General features: G+C 44.8%; 1 protein-coding gene across 2 annotated transcripts; it reads left to right on the plus strand.

Moving 5' to 3' along the window:
* Positions 1 to 1,374: 1,374 nt before the first annotated feature.
* Positions 1,375 to 17,936, plus strand: cct8 (chaperonin containing TCP1, subunit 8 (theta)). 2 transcript variants are annotated; one of them, XM_031808697.1, is made up of 15 exons: positions 1,493 to 1,655; positions 3,520 to 3,610; positions 4,243 to 4,322; positions 4,646 to 4,795; positions 5,788 to 5,968; positions 9,051 to 9,112; positions 9,712 to 9,849; positions 10,379 to 10,557; positions 12,232 to 12,298; positions 14,645 to 14,732; positions 14,881 to 15,068; positions 15,220 to 15,384; positions 15,661 to 15,780; positions 16,653 to 16,790; positions 17,634 to 17,936. In XM_031808697.1, the coding sequence occupies exons 1-14, from the start codon at positions 1,596 to 1,598 to the stop codon at positions 16,755 to 16,757; spliced, it is 1,674 nt and encodes a 557-aa protein (XP_031664557.1). In that variant the 5' UTR covers positions 1,493 to 1,595; the 3' UTR covers positions 16,758 to 16,790; positions 17,634 to 17,936. The 2 variants fall into 2 exon arrangements, with proteins under 2 accessions (XP_031664558.1, XP_031664557.1); XM_031808698.1 differs by lacking the exon at positions 16,653 to 16,790 and having other exon boundaries at positions 1,375 to 1,655.
* Positions 17,937 to 20,317: the final 2,381 nt, after the last annotated feature.

Below are 20,317 nucleotides of genomic sequence, written 5' to 3' on the forward strand. Positions count from 1 at the left end.
TTAAATGTTGTATTCAGCTCATTCTAGTACTAGTAGTGTGTATTTAAATGTTGTATTCAGCTCATTCTAGTACTCGTAGTGTGTATTTAAATGTTGTATTCAGCTCATTCTAGTACTCGTAGTGTGTATTTAAATGTTGTATTCAGCTCATTCTAGTACTCGTAGTGTGTATTTAATTGTTGTATTCAGCTCATTCTAGTACTAGTAGTGTGTATTTAAATGTTGTATTCAGCTCATTCTAGTACTAGTAGTGTGTATTTAAATGTTGTATTCAGCTCATTCTAGTAGTAGTAGTAGTAGTGTGTATTTAAATGTTGTATTCAGCTCATTCTAGTACTAGTAGTGTGTATTTAAATGTTGTATTCAGCTCATTCTAGTACTAGTAGTGTGTATTTAAATGTTGTATAGCTCATTCTAGTACTAGTAGTGTGTATTTAAATGTTGTATAGCTCATTCTAGTACTAGTAGTGTGTATTTAAATGCTGTATAGCTCATTCTAGTAGTAGTAGTAGTAGTGTGTATTTAAATGTTGTATTCAGCTCATTCTAGTACTAGTAGTGTGTATTTAAATGCTGTATAGCTCATTCTAGTACTTCTTCTACTACTGCATTTTAGTTACACTGTTTATACACACCACATATTTATTTATATACTGGATTATTGACAGAGCTCATATCTACTGCTGTACATACCATTCTTTGTATATCTACTGCCCTACATACCATTCTTAGTATATCTACTGCCCTACATACCATTCTTAGTATATCTACTGCTGTGCATACCATTCTTTGTATATCTACTGCTGTGCATACCATTCTTTGTATATCTACTGCTGTGCATACCATTCTTTGTATATCTACTGCTGTGCATACCATTCTTTGTATATCTACTGCTGTGCATACCATTCTTTGTATATCTACTGCTGTGCATACCATTCTTTGTATATCTACTGCTGTGCATACCATTCTTTGTATATCTACTGCTGTGCATACCATTCTTTGTATATCTACTGCTGTGCATACCATTTTAAGTATATTTTAAGTAAATTAATCCGCTGTACATCGGTATAATTTGCATTTGGATTACTGTTACAGTGCTATTTTGTTTTTTAATGAGACTTTTCTTGATGTCTTTCATTTGTATTTTGTATTTATTTTTCTGTTTAACGATTTGTGTACTTGATAGGCGTTGGCTAGCTGCACCCGCTATAACATCTGCTAAACTACATGCGACCAGTACACTTTGATTTGATTTTGACTCATCCGTCCATCCATAGTTTAAAAAAAGAAATGTAAAATTTGCTTACTGGAAAACTACAGATTGTGTCCATAAAACAGTAGTTGTTAACAAGTATGGCTTGTCTGTATTAACAATGAGGGCAGTGTCCCCCCCCCCCCTCCATGTTGAGTTCACTGGATACACTTTTTTAATTCGAAAACGCCAAATGTAATGTATGTCCTGTGCATCCCTCCGTAGTTGTGGATGCCTTTTCGACAGAGCACTTCCGGATCTCTCTTCTGGCTTTGTGCAACTGCCGAGTTCCACGCTGCCGCTAACACATCTTGGTTACAGGGGTTGCAAAAACAACATTAAAAATGGCTATGCATGTACCAAAAGCACCGGGCTTCGCCCAAATGTTGAAGGATGGCGCAAAGGTAAGATTAAATAAATGTTCAAATTAAACCTAAAAGCAAAAGAGTGGTAGTGTGACCGGGGAAGTTCAGGTACGCACTGTGTCAAGTCATGTGGAGACTTCTAGAAAGCCGCAAGGCCGTGAAATATTTTCCCTCCCTGTTTTTGTGTGTGTTTTTTGTTGTATCAAACTGAGGTACTTTTTCATATAGCTTTTTTGGAAATTGTTTAAAATCTCTCAGAAATGGTTTTCTTAAGTGGATGGGATAAAAATGCGTTTTCACGCATTGCTAACATGTGGTTGGTTGCTATGATGTGCTAATAGCTAACTAGCATCAGCATCTGATTTATGTAGCATAGTTAGCTAACTAGCGTCCCATGCGGGCTGTCATTCATTCATACAAAGATTAACTAACTTCATACTCGTCTGTCTTCTTAAAAAAGAAAAAAGTTTAATTTAATTGAAATGAAACCAATAATAATAAGAAACGGTAGTTCGGATATTGTCGACTTTGTGTGCAGCTACTATTATCTTGCCACTGCGTAGTTGATAGCTACTGTAGTGAGCTAAGATGAGGACGTTGTCACTCTAAAGTGGTTACCACGGCCACAAAAATCTGGTTATCCTAAAAATGTTTGCAAACACAAAATAATCTTTGTCTTAATTTAAGGTTAACCGCTAACATTTTGCCTAAGGTTAAAATAAGATTTTAAGAAGTAGGTGGGGTTTAGCTATACTTATTAGTTGCCCCTACAATGGTTAACCTCCTCAGCCAGCTAACATTAATAGCCTCCCTGCTCCTTGTTAGTGAATGGGATTAGTTAGCCAGCTCGTTTCCAGAAGATACCGACCCTACTCCGGTTTACACTGAGCTGCACTGGGTTCATGATTACATTAAAGATGCAATGAAGCAGGGATGGGATATGTACTCCAAATGGTACCATTAGCCACACTGGTACATCGAGAAGATTGAAATGCTGCTCCCCCCCTCTGAAAACGGTCCTTTGCATCCCATCTAGCAATAGCCACCCAGGCCATTTTGGAACGGCAGTAACGTGTCATCTACTAGTTAGAATGGCGAAAAAATGGTCCGTTTTCCGGGAAACATGCAGCATTTCAATCGTCTCGATGGGGCAGTGTGGATAAAGATATAATTTAGAGGACAGTGGCATATCGGTACGTTTTCCCGACCCGTATTGCGGCATGCTGCGCAGTGTCTTAATTAATGTATCCATGATTTGCGTTCAGACCCGATTGCATCGCAGTGTAAACAAGTTTAAGGGTATGGTTGGTACCTTCTGGCCTAGTTAAATACAGGTAAATAAAATGTAGATATAAAAAAAATCTGATGTCAAGCATCACAGATTAGCAGCGCTACTGGTCAGATTAGTGCCTAATAAGGCATTGCCTCAGAGAACTGCGGGTTTTACACTCATTTATGAGTCAACTGGTTTTTTACATGGATACAATAATGAACTAACAATCAGAAATGTCAAATCCAGACGTATCCATATATACCGTTTTTTAGCCTCTGGTATTTTTCCATTGGAAAGCTAAATCGTCAATGGGAATTAGTTAGCTAGCTAATATGCACAACTAGTACAAATGTTTGTTCTTCAATCAAATCCAGTCTTTCATTGTCCTTGTTTGGGAAATAAGTTATTTTCTGTACTGTGTATTGTAGTGTAAGCATTTTACATTACATGAGTCATTTAAGTAGGCTGTTATCCAGAGCCACTTACAGTAGTGAGTGTACAAAGGTTTCATGCTTTTTCTTACTGGGTATGGGAAGTAATGTAAAAGTCATGGTATTTTTTATGTGTGTAAGAGTGGGGGAGGGGAGATGTACTGACTACCGTCTGTGTTTTTGCTTGGTCACCCCCCAGCACTACTCTGGTCTGGAAGAAGCCGTGTTCAGGAACATTCAGGCCTGTAAGGAACTGGCTCAGACTACACGCACTGCTTATGGACCCAACGGTGAGATCTGTCTGTCTCTCTGATTGCCTGTCCTTTCTCGTTTTATGTTAGACCACACCCATCCTAACATGTCGACCACGGCGCTCACATTGCGTGCGCGAGCGTTGCAAAAAAAAAAAATGTACACGTGTTATTCCATCACGCCATCCAAACCTTTCGCACGAAGGATCATCTGCATGGCCAGGCGCTAAAATATAACTTTGTTTGTTTTTTGGGTCTCGGCGCTTTCCAAGTCCCGCCTCTCTCATCTCCTCATTGGTTTTTAGGAGCATATACCCAAGTGGGCGATTGAAAGATGAACTGAGGTCCACACTCCAGTCCAGTTGGTGGTGGTAATGAACCTTAAAGTTGGTTGCTAACCGCCATATAAAGTCCAATGAAGAAGACGGAATTTGTATCCCGGGACAAATGAGCTAGCAACAGCAAGCTAGCTAGCTAAATGGTCGTGAATGTTTCACGTGTTTCGACCTGTCCCCAATTAAATATAGTTGGTTCAGAGTTTGTTTGGATATTTTCGACCTGCGTGTCCTGATCGCGTCTGGTGTGGGTGGACAAAATCTATATCAGTGTCTGTCTGACTCTGTCCTAAATGAGAGATGGTTTTCTTGACCCTTTTCCTGTTTAATCTTCAGGCATGAACAAGATGGTGATCAACCACCTGGAGAAGCTGTTTGTGACCAACGATGCTGCTACCATCCTCAGAGAGCTGGAGGTGAGATGTGTAAACATGCACTACAACACACACACACTACCATCCTCAGAAAGCTGGATGGGAGACAGTCTGCTCAACCAGTAGTTCTTATGGTCTGGAGTTAGATGAAGACTCCAGGAATGTTCATAAACCTTCATAAGATTATGGTCGCCGGGCTTCGTAACATGGTCGCCGGGCTTCGTAACCTGGTCGCCGGGCTTCGTAACCTGGTCGCCGGGCTTCGTAACCTGGTCGCCGGGCTTCGTAACCCGGTCGCCGGGCTTCGTAACCCAGTCGCCGGGCTTCGTAACGTAACCATTCCCTGTGTGTGGTTCTTCCTCCAGGTGCAGCACCCAGCAGCCAAGATGGTCGTGATGGCGTCCCACATGCAGGAGCAGGAGGTGGGGGACGGGACCAACTTTGTCCTGGTGTTCGCTGGAGCACTGCTGGAGCTGGCTGAGGAGCTGCTACGCATGGGGCTTTCTGTGTCAGAGGTACGCACTAGCTGTGTTTCCATTTCCATTACAAAGTTTGTATCGAAAATAGAGGTGACGATTGCCTGCTAGGGTGCGTTTTCCATTTAAATATCTTCTGTTGATTAAAAACAGCTAGACATAATGACGTCAAACCTATAAAATATAATATCAAAATAACACTTTTTATTTTCGCGAGAAAAAAACCCTGCAGTGTCCAATACAAATGTAGTGGTTGAAGTGATTACATTGCCCATTTAAACCATTACTCATTTGCATATTCATAAATTGTCAACAGTATGTATCCCTCCCACCTAGCTGTTTCATGTCTCGGGTAGCCTGTGAAATCCAACGTGGATGGGATTGAATACCGAACTACTATTGGCCATATTCTAGTCAATCTCATGTGCCAACGTATCACCACGAGCCGAGCCATGGTGAGACTTAAACTCCGGTAGAACGGATTTTAATTGGTTGGTTTAACTTTCCAGCCAATCAGAGAAGCAATGTGTAGTAATTCAGGCTTTCTTGAAAGGCAGGGCAATCCATGTTCTGCAACAACAACAAAAAATAGATTTTTTTGCAAGCGGTAAGCATTTAGAATTAAATGCGGAGTGTGGGGGCTTATAGTGACGCGATGACATCACATGCCCCCAGCATACCTTCAAAGGTATTCTGGAATTATCGTTCCGAATTCTATCATTTGTCGCAAGAAAGTTAAAACATACCATAAACCCAACCCCCTGTCAAACAGATCAACGGGGGTTCTCTCTTTTTTAAACATGTGTCCTGTATCTGCCACAACGATTATTTACGCTATGTTGCTTGTGTCAAAAATAATCCTGAATCCCGTAGCACCACACGCTGACCCATAGGAACACGCAACGAAAACGGCAAAGTTCAGGACAAATGGACAAGGATCTGTCTATGATATGTCTGTATGTACCTGTTTGACAAGGACTTCCCTGACACACAACCCTGTGTGTGTGTGTGTGTGTGTGTCTCTCTCCCAGGTGATTGAGGGCTATGAGCTGGCGATGAAGAAGAGTCTGGAGCTCCTCCCAGAGTGCGTGTGCGCTTCGGCCAAGAACCTTCACGATGTAGAGGAGGCGACCGCTATGATCCGCCCGGCCGTCATGTCTAAACAGTACGGCAACGAAGACTTCCTGGCCAACCTCATCGCTCAGGCCTGCGGTAAGAGACATGAGCTGTGTTCGAATACCCGTACTAACATACTGGATACTAGATACTTAATGAGTACCCATACAAACATACTGTATACTACATACTTAATGAGTACCTGTACTAACATACTGTATACTACATACTTAATGAGTACCTATACTAACATACTGTATACTACATGAGTACCCGTACTAACATGTACTGTATACTACATACTTAATGCGTACCTATACTAACATACTGTATACTAGATACTTAATGAGTACTCATACTAACATACTGTATACTGGATACTTAATAATTACCCATTCTAACATACTGTATACTACATACTTAATGAGAACCTATACTAACATACTGTATACTACATACTCATACTAACATACTGTATACTACATAATGAGTACCTATACTAACATACTGTATACTACATAATGAGAACCTATACTAACATACTGTATACTACATAATGAGTACCTATACTAACATACTGTATACTACATAATGAGAACCTATACTAACATACTGTATACTACATACCCATTCTAACATACTGTATACTACATACTTAATGAGAACCTATACTAACATACTGTATACTGGATACTTAATAATTACCCATTCTAACATACTGTATACTACATACTTAATGAGAACCTATACTAACATACTACATACTCATACTAACATACTGTATACTACATAATGAGTACCTATACTAACATACTGTATACTACATAATGAGTACCCATTCTAACATACTGTATACTACATACTTAATGAATACCCGTACTAACATATACTGTATACTACATACTTAATGAGTACCCATTCTAACATACTGTATACTACATGCTTAATGAGTATATACTATTAGTTAATTTTAATATACTGTAAAGCAAAGTTTCCAGTTGAGTGTACTAGCTCTGTCTACAGGAAGTTGATGCTGTTGCTATGCAACGTCTTGCTAGCTAGTTAGCATAACAAATGACTAGCTAAACATTTTACAATTTCGGGTGTGTTCGTAAATTCAGTCTGCAGTGCCAGAGTGTTGTCGGATTTGTCCGTTCTTAAATTCAGAACTTTTTGCTCTCGGCGTGTTCAGAGCGTTTGTAATTTCAGAGTGTTTGGCTTTGGGAGCGTTTCAGAGCGCACACTGGACGCTCTGGCTGAGGAGTAGAGTTCATCCGACCAATCAGCAGCAGTCAAGCACCCAAGTTAACTGGCTAACTACATCCAGACACAAATAAGAGAGAACCTCTCTCTGATCATTTTATTCTCCCTAGCAGAGCTGGTATCTCTGATATCGGGAGTAGATGGCCAGAATAAACAATATCCATTGAAACGCACAGCGGCTATACCACTTAGCTATGAATGGCGCAAATAATCAAGTCAATAAACGTTGGGTAGTTAGTTAGATAGCGGATAGTTAATATACTGGAAATGTTGATGTATAAGTAGCCAACTAATGAGGTAGCTAGCTAACATACCGGTACATACTGCTGTAATGATATGCTACAAGGTTCGTAGGGACAGCTTACAAATTGTCAGCCAACATGACGTGTTACTTATTTGAAATGTAATTTATTACTTTGCTTAACATTTTCTTAACATTTGTCGTTAGTTAATTTTTGATATGCTCTCGTCAGACTTCATATTTTCTGCCATTTTCTTCAAATCTGAAAATGTTGCGAAGCCACGCCCATTTTCTGAATAATTGCATTATGGGCCATAAAAGTACAGAAATAGTGTCCTCTTCGTATTTTGGCGAATTTAATAGGACATTTTGGCGTACTAACTATCCATACTATGACCAATAAGCATATTATATACTCAATTCACGTCACTTAGTGTGCTTAGTATGAGTATTCAAACACAGCTATGGACAAATCGGAAGAGAATTTATCAATGAAGATTTATTTAGGATTTAGCCTACAGCAGGGGTGGTCAATGTCGGTCCTCAAGGGCCAAAACACTTGGTTGTCATCCTCTCCTTCTAGTCAGGGTGCTGATTCAGACCTGGGACACCAGGTCAGTGCAGTTAACTACCAGGTAGAATAAAATAAATTGGAAGTGTTTCGGCCCTCCGGGTCCGGGTTTGAGCTGGTCAGGTCAGAGTATTTTATTTATTCTTTATTTAACTAGGCAAGTCCGTCAAGAACAAATTCTTATTCACAATGGCGGCCTAACCCGGACGATACTGGGCCAATTATGCGCCGCCCTATAGGACTCACAATCACGGCCGGCTGTGTTACAGCCCAGAATCGAACCAGGGTCTGTAGTGACTCCTCTAGCAGTACCTTAGGCCGCTGCGGCACTCTGGAGCCCGGTTCTGGTGACCGTTCGTTCACGTGCTGTTTTTCCTCCCCTTCTCTCGACAGGTGACACTAACTAAACCTGCCAGTTGGAAGCAAGATGCTTTTCCGTAGCTATTAAGTAGTAGATGCCCAAATGCCCAATTAAAAACAGTCATTAAGCTGCAATTGTGTAGTCAATGTGACTAGGAAATGTGTGTGTTCACCAGGTAGGTGTGTTGTCCCAAAACTCTGCTCCTCACTACTCAAATGAAAACATTGGTACTGACTAAAGTTACCATTCATGTAATGTAGTAAAGAACTAGTGAAACAACTTATTATTGAGTTGAACTTTTTTAAGATAATGCTTTTTTTTTTTTCCTCCTCGTGAGGTTGTGGCGATATACTGGCATCTGGTGGCGACCAGAGAGAACTGCACGATCTGAACTATTTACACATTGATGGGCCTTGAACATAAATATTAGTGCTCGGAAAAAGTACTTGAAAGCCCTTGAATTTAACGGACGTGTGTTGTAGAGATGTGAATATCAGTTTTTTTTGTGCAGCACACTGAAAATGTGCCTTTTTACAATCACTTTACAGAATTTATTTTATGTGTTTCTGTGCAATTCCCCTCCCCCCACAGGCCTTAACCAATTTGCATCATTGCAATTGGCTTTGATAGGAATAAAGAAAAGAAGGGTTTTTATTGGCCGGTGGTGTTTTTAGGCACAGCCAATGAATCAAATAAATAGGATGTTGATTTTTATTGTTGTGGTAATTTTTGTCGTTCTTAGTCTCCATCTTCCCCGAGTCTGGTAACTTCAGTGTGGACAACGTCAGAGTTTGCAAGATCCTGGTGAGTGTCCCTGATTACACTGCTACAGTGTCTCAGTCTGTCTGCCTTGTGTTGCTTTTGTCCCATCTGTGTTGAAAAATTATATATATATTTTTTGATTGGTCTAATCTGTCTCGTGTCAAGCTTGAAATATGAATTTTCTAAATGCAGATATAATGTTAAAAAAAATATGAATTTTAAACCATTTCTAGCTGAATTTTATATTGAAATCAATTTTAATATATTTTTTTTAATATAAAATATTTTTTGCTTCAGTGGAGCGATCAAGGAGGTGCCGCTCGAGTTCGTTTCCTTTAGGAAATACATTAGTGCAACACGTTCAGCAGAAAAAAAGCTTATTCTTTTTTTAATCCGATGACTAAGTACAAAAACGATTGCATTTGTCATTATGTTTTGCTTGAAGTGAATCTTGGATTTTTACCAGAGAAAAGGAAGCTAGACATCAGTCAGAGAGAGCTGTCTGATGATGGAATGCCCATTGGTGAATTCTCACTGGAGTTTAGAAGCAGAAATTACAATGGTATTTTAGATGTGAGTTTACAAAACAAGATATTACTGGTTGGGGGGGTCTGTTACCCTGCTCTCTGGTGTGTCTGCAGGGCTGTGGACTGACTTCGTCCTCAGTGCTCCATGGGATGGTGTTCAAGAAGGAGACGGAGGGAGATGTCACGTCAATTAAAGACGCCAAGATCGCAGTCTTCTCCTGCCCCTTCGACTGCATGGTCACAGAAACCAAGGTAGGATGGAAATATATGTTAACCCTCTGACTCCCTGGCTCCCTTCCTCTCCCTTGGCTCCCTTCCTCCCCCATGGCTCCCTTCCTCCCCCATGGCTCCCTTCCTCCCCCATGGCTCCCTTCCTCTCCCTTGGCTCCCTTCCTCTCCCTTGGCTCCCTTCCTCTCCCTTGGCTCCCTTCCTCCCCCATGGCTCCCTTCCTCCCCCATGGCTCCCTTCCTCCCCCATGGCTCCCTTCCTCCCCCTTGGCTCCCTTCCTCCCCCTTGGCTCCCTTCCTCCCCCTTGGCTCCCTCCCTCTGCAGGGTAGTGTTGATAAATAATGCGGTTGAGCTCCTTAACTTCATTAAAGGAGAGGATATGTTGTTGTCTCTCCCGCCCTCTGGCTCCCTTCCTCCCTCTCTCCTTCCCTCCCTCCGCAGGGTACAGTGTTGAATAATGATGATGTTGTCTCTCCTTCCCTCCCTCTCTCCCTCCCTCTCTCCTTCCCTCCCTCTCTCCCTCCCTCCCTCTCTCCTTCCCTCCCTCCGCAGGGTACAGTGTTGATTAACAATGCGGAGGAGCTCCTTAACTTCAGTAAGGGAGAGGAGGATATGATGGAAGCCCAAGTCAAGTCCATCGCCGAGGCAGGCGCCAACGTAGTGGTGACCGGTGGCAAAGTGGCGGATATGGCGCTTCACTACGCCAACAAGTACCAGCTCATGGTGGTCAGGTAGGAAACCAGCTCATGGTAGGATACCAGCTCATGGTCGTCAGGTAGTGTCCCAGCTCATGGTAGGAAACCAGCTCATGGTCGTCAGGTAGGGTCCCAGCTCATGGTCGTCAGGTAGGGTCCCAGCTCATGGTCGTCAGGTAGGGTCCCAGCTCATGGTCGTCAGGTAGGATACCAGCTCATGGTCGTCGGGTAGGGTGCCAGCTCATGGTAGGGTGCCAGCTCATGGTAGGGTGCCAGCTCATGGTAGGGTGCCAGCTCATGGTAGGGTGCCAGCTCGTGGTAGGGTGCCAGCTCGTGGTAGGGTGCCAGCTCGTGGTAGGGTGCCAGCTCGTGGTAGGGTGCCAGCTCGTGGTAGGGTGCCAGCTCGTGGTAGGGTGCCAGCTCGTGGTAGGGTGCCAGCTCGTGGTAGGGTGCCAGCTCATGGTAGGGTGCCAGCTCATGGTAGGGTGCCAGCTCATGGTAGGGTGCCAGCTCATGGTAGGGTGCCAGCTCATGGTAGGGTGCCAGCTCATGGTAGGGTGCCAGCTCATGGTAGGGTGCCAGCTCATGGTAGGGTGCCAGCTCATGGTAGGGTGCCAGCTCATGGTAGGGTGCCAGCTCATGGTAGGGTGCCAGCTCATGGTAGGGTGCCAGCTCATGGTAGGGTGCCAGCTCATGGTAGGGTGCCAGCTCATGGTAGGGTGCCAGCTCATGGTAGGGTGCCAGCTCATGGTAGGGTGCCAGCTCATGGTAGGGTGCCAGCTCATGGTAGGGTGCCAGCTCATGGTAGGGTGCCAGCTCATGGTAGGGTGCCAGCTCATGGTAGGGTGCCAGCTCATGGTAGGGTGCCAGCTCATGGTAGGGTGCCAGCTCATGGTCGTCTGGTAGGGTGCCAGCTCATGGTAGGGTCCCAGCTCATGGTAGGATGCCAGCTCATGGTCGTCGGGTAGGGTGCCAGCTCATGGTCGTCGGGTAGGGTCCCAGCTCATGGTAGGATGCCAGCTCATGGTCGTCGGGTAGGGTGCCAGCTCATGGTCGTCGGGTAGGGTGCCAGCTCATGGCCGTCGGGTAGGGTGCCAGCTCATGGCCGTCGGGTAGGGTGCCAGCTCATGGCCGTCGGGTAGGGTGCCAGCTCATGGCCGTCGGGTAGGGTGCCAGCTCATGGCCGTCGGGTAGGGTGCCAGCTCATGGCCGTCGGGTAGGGTGCCAGCTCATGGCCGTCGGGTAGGGTGCCAGCTCATGGCCGTCGGGTAGGGTGCCAGCTCATGGCCGTCGGGTAGGGTGCCAGCTCATGGCCGTCGGGTAGGGTGCCAGCTCATGGCCGTCGGGTAGGGTGCCAGCTCATGGCCGTCGGGTAGGGTACCAGCTCATGGTCGTCAGGTAGGGTACCAGCTCATGGTAGGATACCAGCTCATGGTCGTCAGGTAGGAGAGAGATGGGGCACTCACTCACTCGTACCTGTTTTTAAGTTCAGACCACTTCCTGCCTAAAAATCAACATTCCAAGACAGTCTGCTCTAGTTCGTCAGTTAAGATTAACTTGGTTTTGGGGAGTTTGAGTCAAGGGGTTACATGAGGTAGCTGGTAGGTCTTACTGGTGGTGTGAACCACCTGATCTAAAACTACTGAACATCAGCGACTGGTCCTTTTAGGATCCTGTCTCTCTGTGTTACTAAACCCATGTCTCCTGCAGGCTGAACTCTAAATGGGATCTGAGGAGACTGTGTAAGACGGTCGGCGCTGTGGCCCTGCCTAGACTGGTGAGTTCCCCTTACTGACAGGGTAGTGTGGGTGTTGACTGTATTCGTACCCAATCGTTCGTTTCCTTCATACGAGGAAATCCGCCAAAATGTAATATATTCATTAGGCGCTAATCTATGGATTTCACGTGACTGGGAATACAGACATACATCTGTTGGTCACAGATACACAAAGGGGTGTGAATAAGAAAACCAGTCGGTAACTACACAAATATATTGGTACATTTTATTAATCGTGCAAGGCAATGGACCTCTTGAGGTGATGACAGCCTAATACAGATTCATGTCTGTTCTACGAAATATATTCCTCGATAAATGTTTCCCCTGATAAATACATTACTGTGACAATGTGCGCTGAACTGACATGGTTGTCGCTGACTCTGCTATGTTGACATATTTTACATTGAGTCGTTTAGCAGATGTTCTTATTCAGAACAACTTAAAGAAGCATTTAGGGTCAAGTGCCTTGCTAGACTACCGGGCCCGGTGCTCTGGACCGCTAGGCTACCGGGCCCGGCGCTCTGGGAGGCCTAGTCCGGCTCTCTGAACCTCCTAGGCTGCCTGTTCCGGCTCTCTGAACCTCCTAGGCTGCCTGTTCCGGCTCTCTGAACCTCCTAGGCTGCCTGTTCCGGCTCTCTGAACCACCTAGGCTGCCTGGTCCGGCTCTCTGAACCACCTAGGCTGCCTGGTCCGGCTCTCTGAACCTCCTAGGCTGCCTGGTCCGGCTCTCTGAACCTCCTAGGCTGCCTGGTCCGGCTCTCTGAACCTCCTAGGCTGCCTGGTCCGGCTCTCTGAACCTCCTAGGCTGCCTGGTCCGGCTCTCTGAACCTCCTAGGCTGCCTGGTCCGGCTCTCTGAACCTCCTAGGCTGCCTGGTCCGGCTCTCTGAACCTCCTAGGCTGCCTGGTCCGGCTCTCTGAACCTCCTAGGCTGCCTGGTCCGGCTCTCTGAACCTCCTAGGCTGCCTGGTCCGGCTCTCTGAACCTCCTAGGCTGCCTGGTCCGGCTCTCTGAACCTCCTAGGCTGCCTGGTCCGGCTCTCTGAACCTCCTAGGCTGCCTGGTCCGGCTCTCTGAACCTCCTAGGCTGCCTGGTCCGGCTCTCTGAACCTCCTAGGCTGCCTGGTCCGGCTCTCTGAACCTCCTAGGCTGCCTGGTCCGGCTCTCTGAACCTCCTAGGCTGCCTGGTCCGGCTCTCTGAACCTCCTAGGCTGCCTGGTCCGGCTCTCTGAACCTCCTAGGCTGCCTGGTCCGGCTCTCTGAACCTCCTAGGCTGCCTGGTCCGGCTCTCTGAACCTCCTAGGCTGCCTGGTCCGGCTCTCTGAACCTCCTAGGCTGCCTGGTCCGGCTCTCTGAACCTCCTAGGCTATCTGGCGCCCAATTAGTCCGTAATGCGCACCGGCACGGTTCTCACCTCAGACAGTTAAGCCTACAGTCGCTGCTGCGGAAGTTATTCCCAGGATGGAACTGTCCACCGTTACTGTTTTCACCATGTAATGTTTAAACAAAATCATATCCCCACAGTAGACTGGTTTACCCATTTACCCTGTCGGCTTGTTGTGTGATGAATGTTACACTCCAGACTCAAAGTTACATGTGCCCATGAAAACAGTTTTGTCCTTTTGTTGTCCTGTTAACCCCCCTATTTTATGTTAAGTCAGGACCATCGTGTGTTTAGGGAAAGAGGATTATAAAATATTTTCATTATTTTGGATCTGTATTACATGTACAAACTACAGCTCATTTTTTGTTTGGAAACTGGGATCCCCGCCCAGGTTTATTTCTCATGGTTTAGGGACAGCTTTTCAAAAGAGGGCTAATAAAAGGGGCAGTAGCGTAGTTTGTTCCTCATAGTATCTCAAATGTATGATACAATAATCATGTGTCCATGGGGATAAATGCACATGGACAAACACCTTGCTTCGGCCTCTGTTCATTTTATAGCTACGATTCTGCATCGGTTGTCTTCAGGTTTGTTATTGGGCTGATTTGGAGGCGGGACTTATATTTTAGTGTCGGTATTGTTTATTCATATTCGTTTTTTTTTTTTAAGTCATCAGAACTGAGCTTTTCGGTCCCATCCTAAAAATGATCCTGTGGAGGACCCGTAAGCAAGGGCACTGGAATTGGTCAAACTTATTTGAATACATGTACAAAATAATGTATTATTCAAAGAATGAATAATCCTCTTTCCCTAAATGCATGATGGTCCTGACTTTCTAACATGAAAAGGGGGAGGTTAACTTGGCCCCAGACAATCGACACGGTAAAAATAAATGAATGTAAGTTGTGCTTCTTCCAAGTCAAAACTGAAATGGACCATTCCTATGTCCTCTTCTCCCCCCCCAGACCCCTCCCACTCCAGAGGAAATGGGTCACTGTGACAGTGTCTACCTGGATGAGGTCGGAGACACTCAGGTGGTGGTCTTCAAACACGGTGAGAACAGACTTCCTGACTAAAAGTCTTGTCGTTTAAAAAAAAACTTAAGTCATTTCTGTGTGTTTCGGGGAACTATAGACCACAGTCTGCAATGGTGCCATCTCATAGTCGTTCTCTTTCCACCTCTCTTCCTCCTCCTTCCCAGAGAAAGAGGATGGTGCCATCTCCACCCTGGTGATTAGAGGATCCACTGACAACCGGATGGATGATATCGAGCGAGCCATCGACGACGGGGTCAACACCTTCAAGGTTCTGGTCCGAGACAAGAGACTGGTGCCAGGTGCTGGAGCTACAGAGATTGAACTGGCTAGACAGATCACTTCATACGGAGAGGTACAGAACACGGACGTGTGTGTGTTAACGAATGTGTCGTTTTAAACACACTTAACTAGTATGACTCCCTTTCTAGTCGTTTCCGGTCTTTGAGTAGTGTGTCATGAACAACTTTCCCTGACCCCCCCCCCCCCCCCTCCTCTCTCTCTAGTCGTGTCCGGGTCTGGAGCAGTATGCCATTAAGAAGTTTGCTGAGGCGTTTGAGGCGGTGCCCAGAGCGTTGGCAGAGAACTCTGGCATCAAGGGAAACGAGCTCATCTCCAAACTGTACGCCGTGCATCATGAGGGCAACAAGAACATGGGCTTTGACATCGAGGTGTGTGACAAGTCTCTTCCTGTTGCATTTCCAGTTTTTTTTTGGGGGGGGGGGGGGTCCTTATACCTGACAAGGTGCACTTGGTTTAGTTTGCCCAGTGTACGAAGTTGGCAGATGTTTTCCAAAGAAGCTCTGCCGGCACGCCATGCTCATTAAATCCAGTGCACCTTAAGACATTAAGGTTTTGTTGATTTCCATGGAAGTGTATAGCGTGCCTTTTTAAAAAATTGATTCTTTACAAAGCTGACGTCATGTGTGTAATGGACGTGTTCACAGGGAGAGGGTGCTGCTCTGAAGGACATGCTTGAAGCTGGGATCCTGGAGCCTTTCCTGGTCAAACACTGGGGCATCAAACTAGCTACCAACGCTGCTATCACCGTGCTCCGAGTAGACCAGGTACACACACACACACTCACACAGAGACACAGACTGGGTTCATTGATACGTTACAACCTCGAACATGTTTTGATTTCAGATCGGTGGGATCAAAGTATACTTCTGTACCATCCAATAGTGGGCTGGTCTCTGGGGCCTACTTCATATACACCGAGGCCTGAGGAGGTGTGGTATACGGCCAATATACCACGGCTAAGGGCTGTTCTTAAGCACGACACAACGCAGAGTGCCTGGACACAGTCCTTAGCCGTTGTATATTGGCTAAATATCACAATCCCCCGAGGTGCCTTATTGCTATTATAAACGGGTTATCAACGTAATTAGGGCCCAATTTTTTTTGGGGGGGGGGGTATTATACCTGATATACCATGGCTGGTCAGCCAATCAGCATTCAGAGCTCGAAACCACCCAGTTCCTACTTACACCATAGATGATATTTACTCGTGTCGACTCATGACCTCCGCCTGCGGGAGATTTAGAATGGAAGATGGATGTGTTTGTACATCGACCCGAATCCCATCGACTCGTTCCTCTAACCGAACTAAAAGTTTAGTTCCTGTATATCGTATCCGAGCCCATGTATCTAGATACGTATCCAACTTGTCTTGAAAGGGGGGGGGGGGGGGGGGGGGGGGGGGGGGGGGCAACGTACACATCCCTACCACTTTCATTCACTGTGCTCCTACTGGACCAGCTACACACACACACACTCATCGTCTCATTGCAGGTCAATCGGAGTAAAATGGTGTTTTCATCTTCTTAATTGCTGTCTTCACTTCTCTTTCCCAAGTTCTCATCAGGATCCTGTAGAAAATGTACAGGATGTGTGTTAATCTGTGTGTTTGTGGTTGGGGGGGGGTGTTTGTGTGTAGATTATCATGGCTAAGCCAGCAGGTGGGCCCCGGGCTCCTAAACAACAAGGCCACTGGGACAAGGACGCGGGAGACGAGCCTGAACATTTTGACACACACCACTAACCTTTCTGAACAGGACAGAGTACACACTGACAGGTGCTGGGGAACGGGGGCACGGAAACACTCACTGTGTGTGATGGTCAAATGGCACGGAAACACTCACTGTGTGTGATGGTCAAATGGCACGGAAACACTCACTGTGTGTGATGGTCAAATGGCACGGAAACACTCACTGTGTGTGATGGTCAAATGGCACGGAAACACTCACTGTGTGTGATGGTCAAATGGCACGGAAACACTCACTGTGTGTGATGGTCAAATGGCACGGAAAACACTCACTGTGTGATGGTCAAATGGCACGGAAAACACTCACTCACAGGGTGTCTGCGGTTTCTTAAATACATTTATCTGATGAAAGGCCTTAAGTCTTAGATTCAGGGTTCGAAGCTCTGCGGTGTTTCCTGTATGTTGTGTCACTGCGTAGTTGTTGCCACATCACTAGATATTAGGTTTCATTCTGAGTTTCATTAAAAAGTTATAAAAAAATTCAATTTCATGGAACCTGCCGATACCTTGCTGTCGTGTTCGTGTGTGTTTTGGATATGCACTGTTAATGGGAGGGGGGATATATATTTGTGATGGGGAAATGGCATGAATACTCACTCTCACAGTCGTGTGTTTTTAAATATAACAAGATACCCATGTTAATGAGACTATAGTGCTACCGTGTGACAATAACCATAACGTTGTTCACGACCATAACCTTATTTACTTTTCTTTTTAGGCGAATGCTCGCACTCTGCTGTGATATAACCATGTTTGATGTAAAAGCAACTGACACAGTGTGTGAATGCATGCTACATCTTCACAGGAAGCCAGATCAACAACAGAATGTTCACAATGGTAGAATGACTGACTGTGTGTGTGTGTGTTCCTCAGATCATCATGGCCAAACCAGCAGGTGGACCCAAAGCCCCCACAGGCAAGAAAGATTGGGATGAAGATGACTGAACATGACCTCTACCCTTTGACCACCTAACCCCTGCCACTATGCCCCCCCCTCAGCCCTCCCAATCTGGTTTTTCTATGTTTTATTTAAAGTCCAAAGCGTTTAGCGTATTGTGTGTAGGCACCATCCTGCATGGTTACTGTATGATGGAAGGAGAGATGACATGGATGGATTGATGATGGCACTGTATTGCTTTTTATGTTCTCTCAAATAAAAGGCACTTCATTCCCTGTCATTGTTTTATTTTATGAATTAAACATTTCCAAAGCAGTTTTAAAAAATATATTTTTTTGCGATGTCATCCTCTCTGGCTAACAACTAAGTATCTTATTGTGAGATATGGGGGGGGGGGGTGCTAGGTGCAATTTCTCAAGCAAAGATTTTTGCTAGGAATGTCTGGTCTTCTGAGTGGGGGAGGGGAACATTGAAAACGAGCTCTTATTGGCAGAGGTTTTGGTATGTTCTTATTGGTTAATAGACCATTGATATCACCAAGCAGGCCATTACTCCATTCCACCAAAAACAGGCCGGAGTTTCAGGCCAACAGCTTTTACACTGAAATCATTTTACATTTTCAGTGTTCTTCCAACCTCCATTTGGAAATGGTATATAAACACAGGAAAATCTGGTTTTGGACTGAGCCTTTAACCCTTTACAGTCATACTGGTTGAAAATTGCAGGTTTGGACACAACGTGCCTGTACCATAACATGCTATACCTGATGTCTGAGCTCTCTAAGGGCTTTTGAGTGATAGCCTCTTTAAACTTGCAATCTACAACTGATAATGATAACAAACCGATAATAAACCATAATGACAGTGAAACATTTCTTTTGACTATTTGCACATTTATTAAAATCAGAACCGTGTATAAGTTTTTGGCTATTAGACTTAAATGATCTCACGTGCGTTATTTTTTTGACATTTCCACAACTTGATGGGAGTCCACCTGTGGTAAATTCAATTGATTGGACATGATTTGGAAAGGCACACACCTGTCTATATAAGGTAGCTTTGTTGATAGTGCATGTCAGCAAAAACCAAGCCATGAGGTTGAAGGAATTGTCCATAGAGCTCAAAGACAGGATTGTGTTGAGTCACAGATCTGGGGGAAGGATACCAAAACATTTCTGCTGCATTGAAGGTCCCCAGGCGCGCAGTGTCCTCCGTCATTCTTAAATTGAAGTAGTTTGGAACCACAACTTTTCCTAGAGCTGGCCGTCAGGCCAAACTGAGCAATTGGGGTGAAGGACCTTGGTCAGAGAGGTGACCAAGAACTCAATGGTCACTTTGACAGCGCTTTAGAGTTCCTCTGGGGAGATGGGAGAACCTTCCAGAAGAACAACCATCTCTGCAGCACTCCACCAATCAGGCCTTTGTGGTAGATTGACCAGACAGAAACCACTCATTAAAGGGCACATGACAGCCCGCTTGGAGTTTGCCAAACAGCACCGAAAGACTCAGACCATGAGAAACAAGAATCTCTGGTCTGATGAAAACGATATTGAACTCTTCCTCCAAGCGTCACATCTGGAGGAATCCAGGCACCGCTCATCACCTGGCCAATGTTTTCAGTGGCTCGAGGGAAAGATGAACCTAGTAAAGTACAGAGATCCTTGAATGAAACCTGCTCCAGAGCAGTCAGGACCTCAGACTGGGGTGAAGGTTCACCTCCCAACAGGACAACGACCCTAAACACACAGCCAAGACAACGCAGGAGTGGCTCCGGGACAAGTCTCTGAATGTCCTTGATTGGCCCAGCCAGAGCCCGGACTGGAACCCGATCATCTCTGGAGAGACCTGAATATAGCTGTGCAGCAACACTCCCCATCCAACCTGACAGAGCTTGAGAGGATCTGCAGAGAAGAATGGGAGAAACTCCCCAAATACAAGTGTGCCAAGCTTGTAGCGTCATACCCAAGAAGACGCAAGGCTGTAATCACTGCCAAACGTGATTCAACAAAGTACTGAATAAAAGGGTCTGAATACTTACGTAAATGTAATATTTCTGTTTTTATCTTTAACAAATTAACAAAAAAAATCTAAACAGTTTTTGCTTTGTCACTGTGGAGGATTATATGTAGATTTAGATTTAATCATTTTTAGCTGTAACCTAAATTTTTTAATTTATATTTATTTATTTATTTATTTATTTATTTATTATTTCATTTTTAGAATAAGGCTGTAACCTAAAAAAAAAAAAGTGGAAAGCCATGGGATCTGAATACATTCTGAAAGTATAACTGAAGTAAATTAGTGTCCATATTTCTGGTCACTGTTTTGATGTACAGTTTACAAGATGACATCATACGCTGCATTGTCCTAAACAAAATGACTCGTTTGTTTTTGTGAAATAAAGTTTGCGCGGACCATACATCTGAATGCACTCATGATTCCATTCTATGAGCACCAAAACTACACTGAACAAAAAATATAAACTCAACATGTGAAGTGTTGGTGCCATGTTTCATGAACTGAAATTTAAAAAAAGATCCCAAAAATGTTTCATACGCAGAAAAAGCTTATTTCTCTCAATTTGTGCAAAATGTTGTTTACATCCCTGTTAGTGAGCATTTCTCCTTTGCCAAGATAATCCATCCACCTGACAGGTGTGG

Source organism: Oncorhynchus kisutch, linkage group LG29, assembly GCF_002021735.2.
Source record: "Oncorhynchus kisutch isolate 150728-3 linkage group LG29, Okis_V2, whole genome shotgun sequence".
In the NCBI taxonomy this organism is placed as follows: Eukaryota; Metazoa; Chordata; class Actinopteri; order Salmoniformes; family Salmonidae; genus Oncorhynchus; species Oncorhynchus kisutch.

What these genes read in the sequence shown, in the direction of transcription:
- cct8 (XM_031808697.1), top strand. Translation starts at nt 1,596, where the DNA reads ATGGCTATGCATGTACCAAAAGCACCGGGCTTCGCCCAAATGTTGAAG. An exon ending in CACTGCTTATGGACCCAACG is followed by an intron (nt 3,611 to 4,242) that starts GTGAGATCTGTC and finishes TTTAATCTTCAG; the next exon opens with GCATGAACAAGATGGTGATC. An exon ending in TACCAGCTCATGGTGGTCAG is followed by an intron (nt 10,558 to 12,231) that starts GTAGGAAACCAG and finishes TGTCTCCTGCAG; the next exon opens with GCTGAACTCTAAATGGGATC.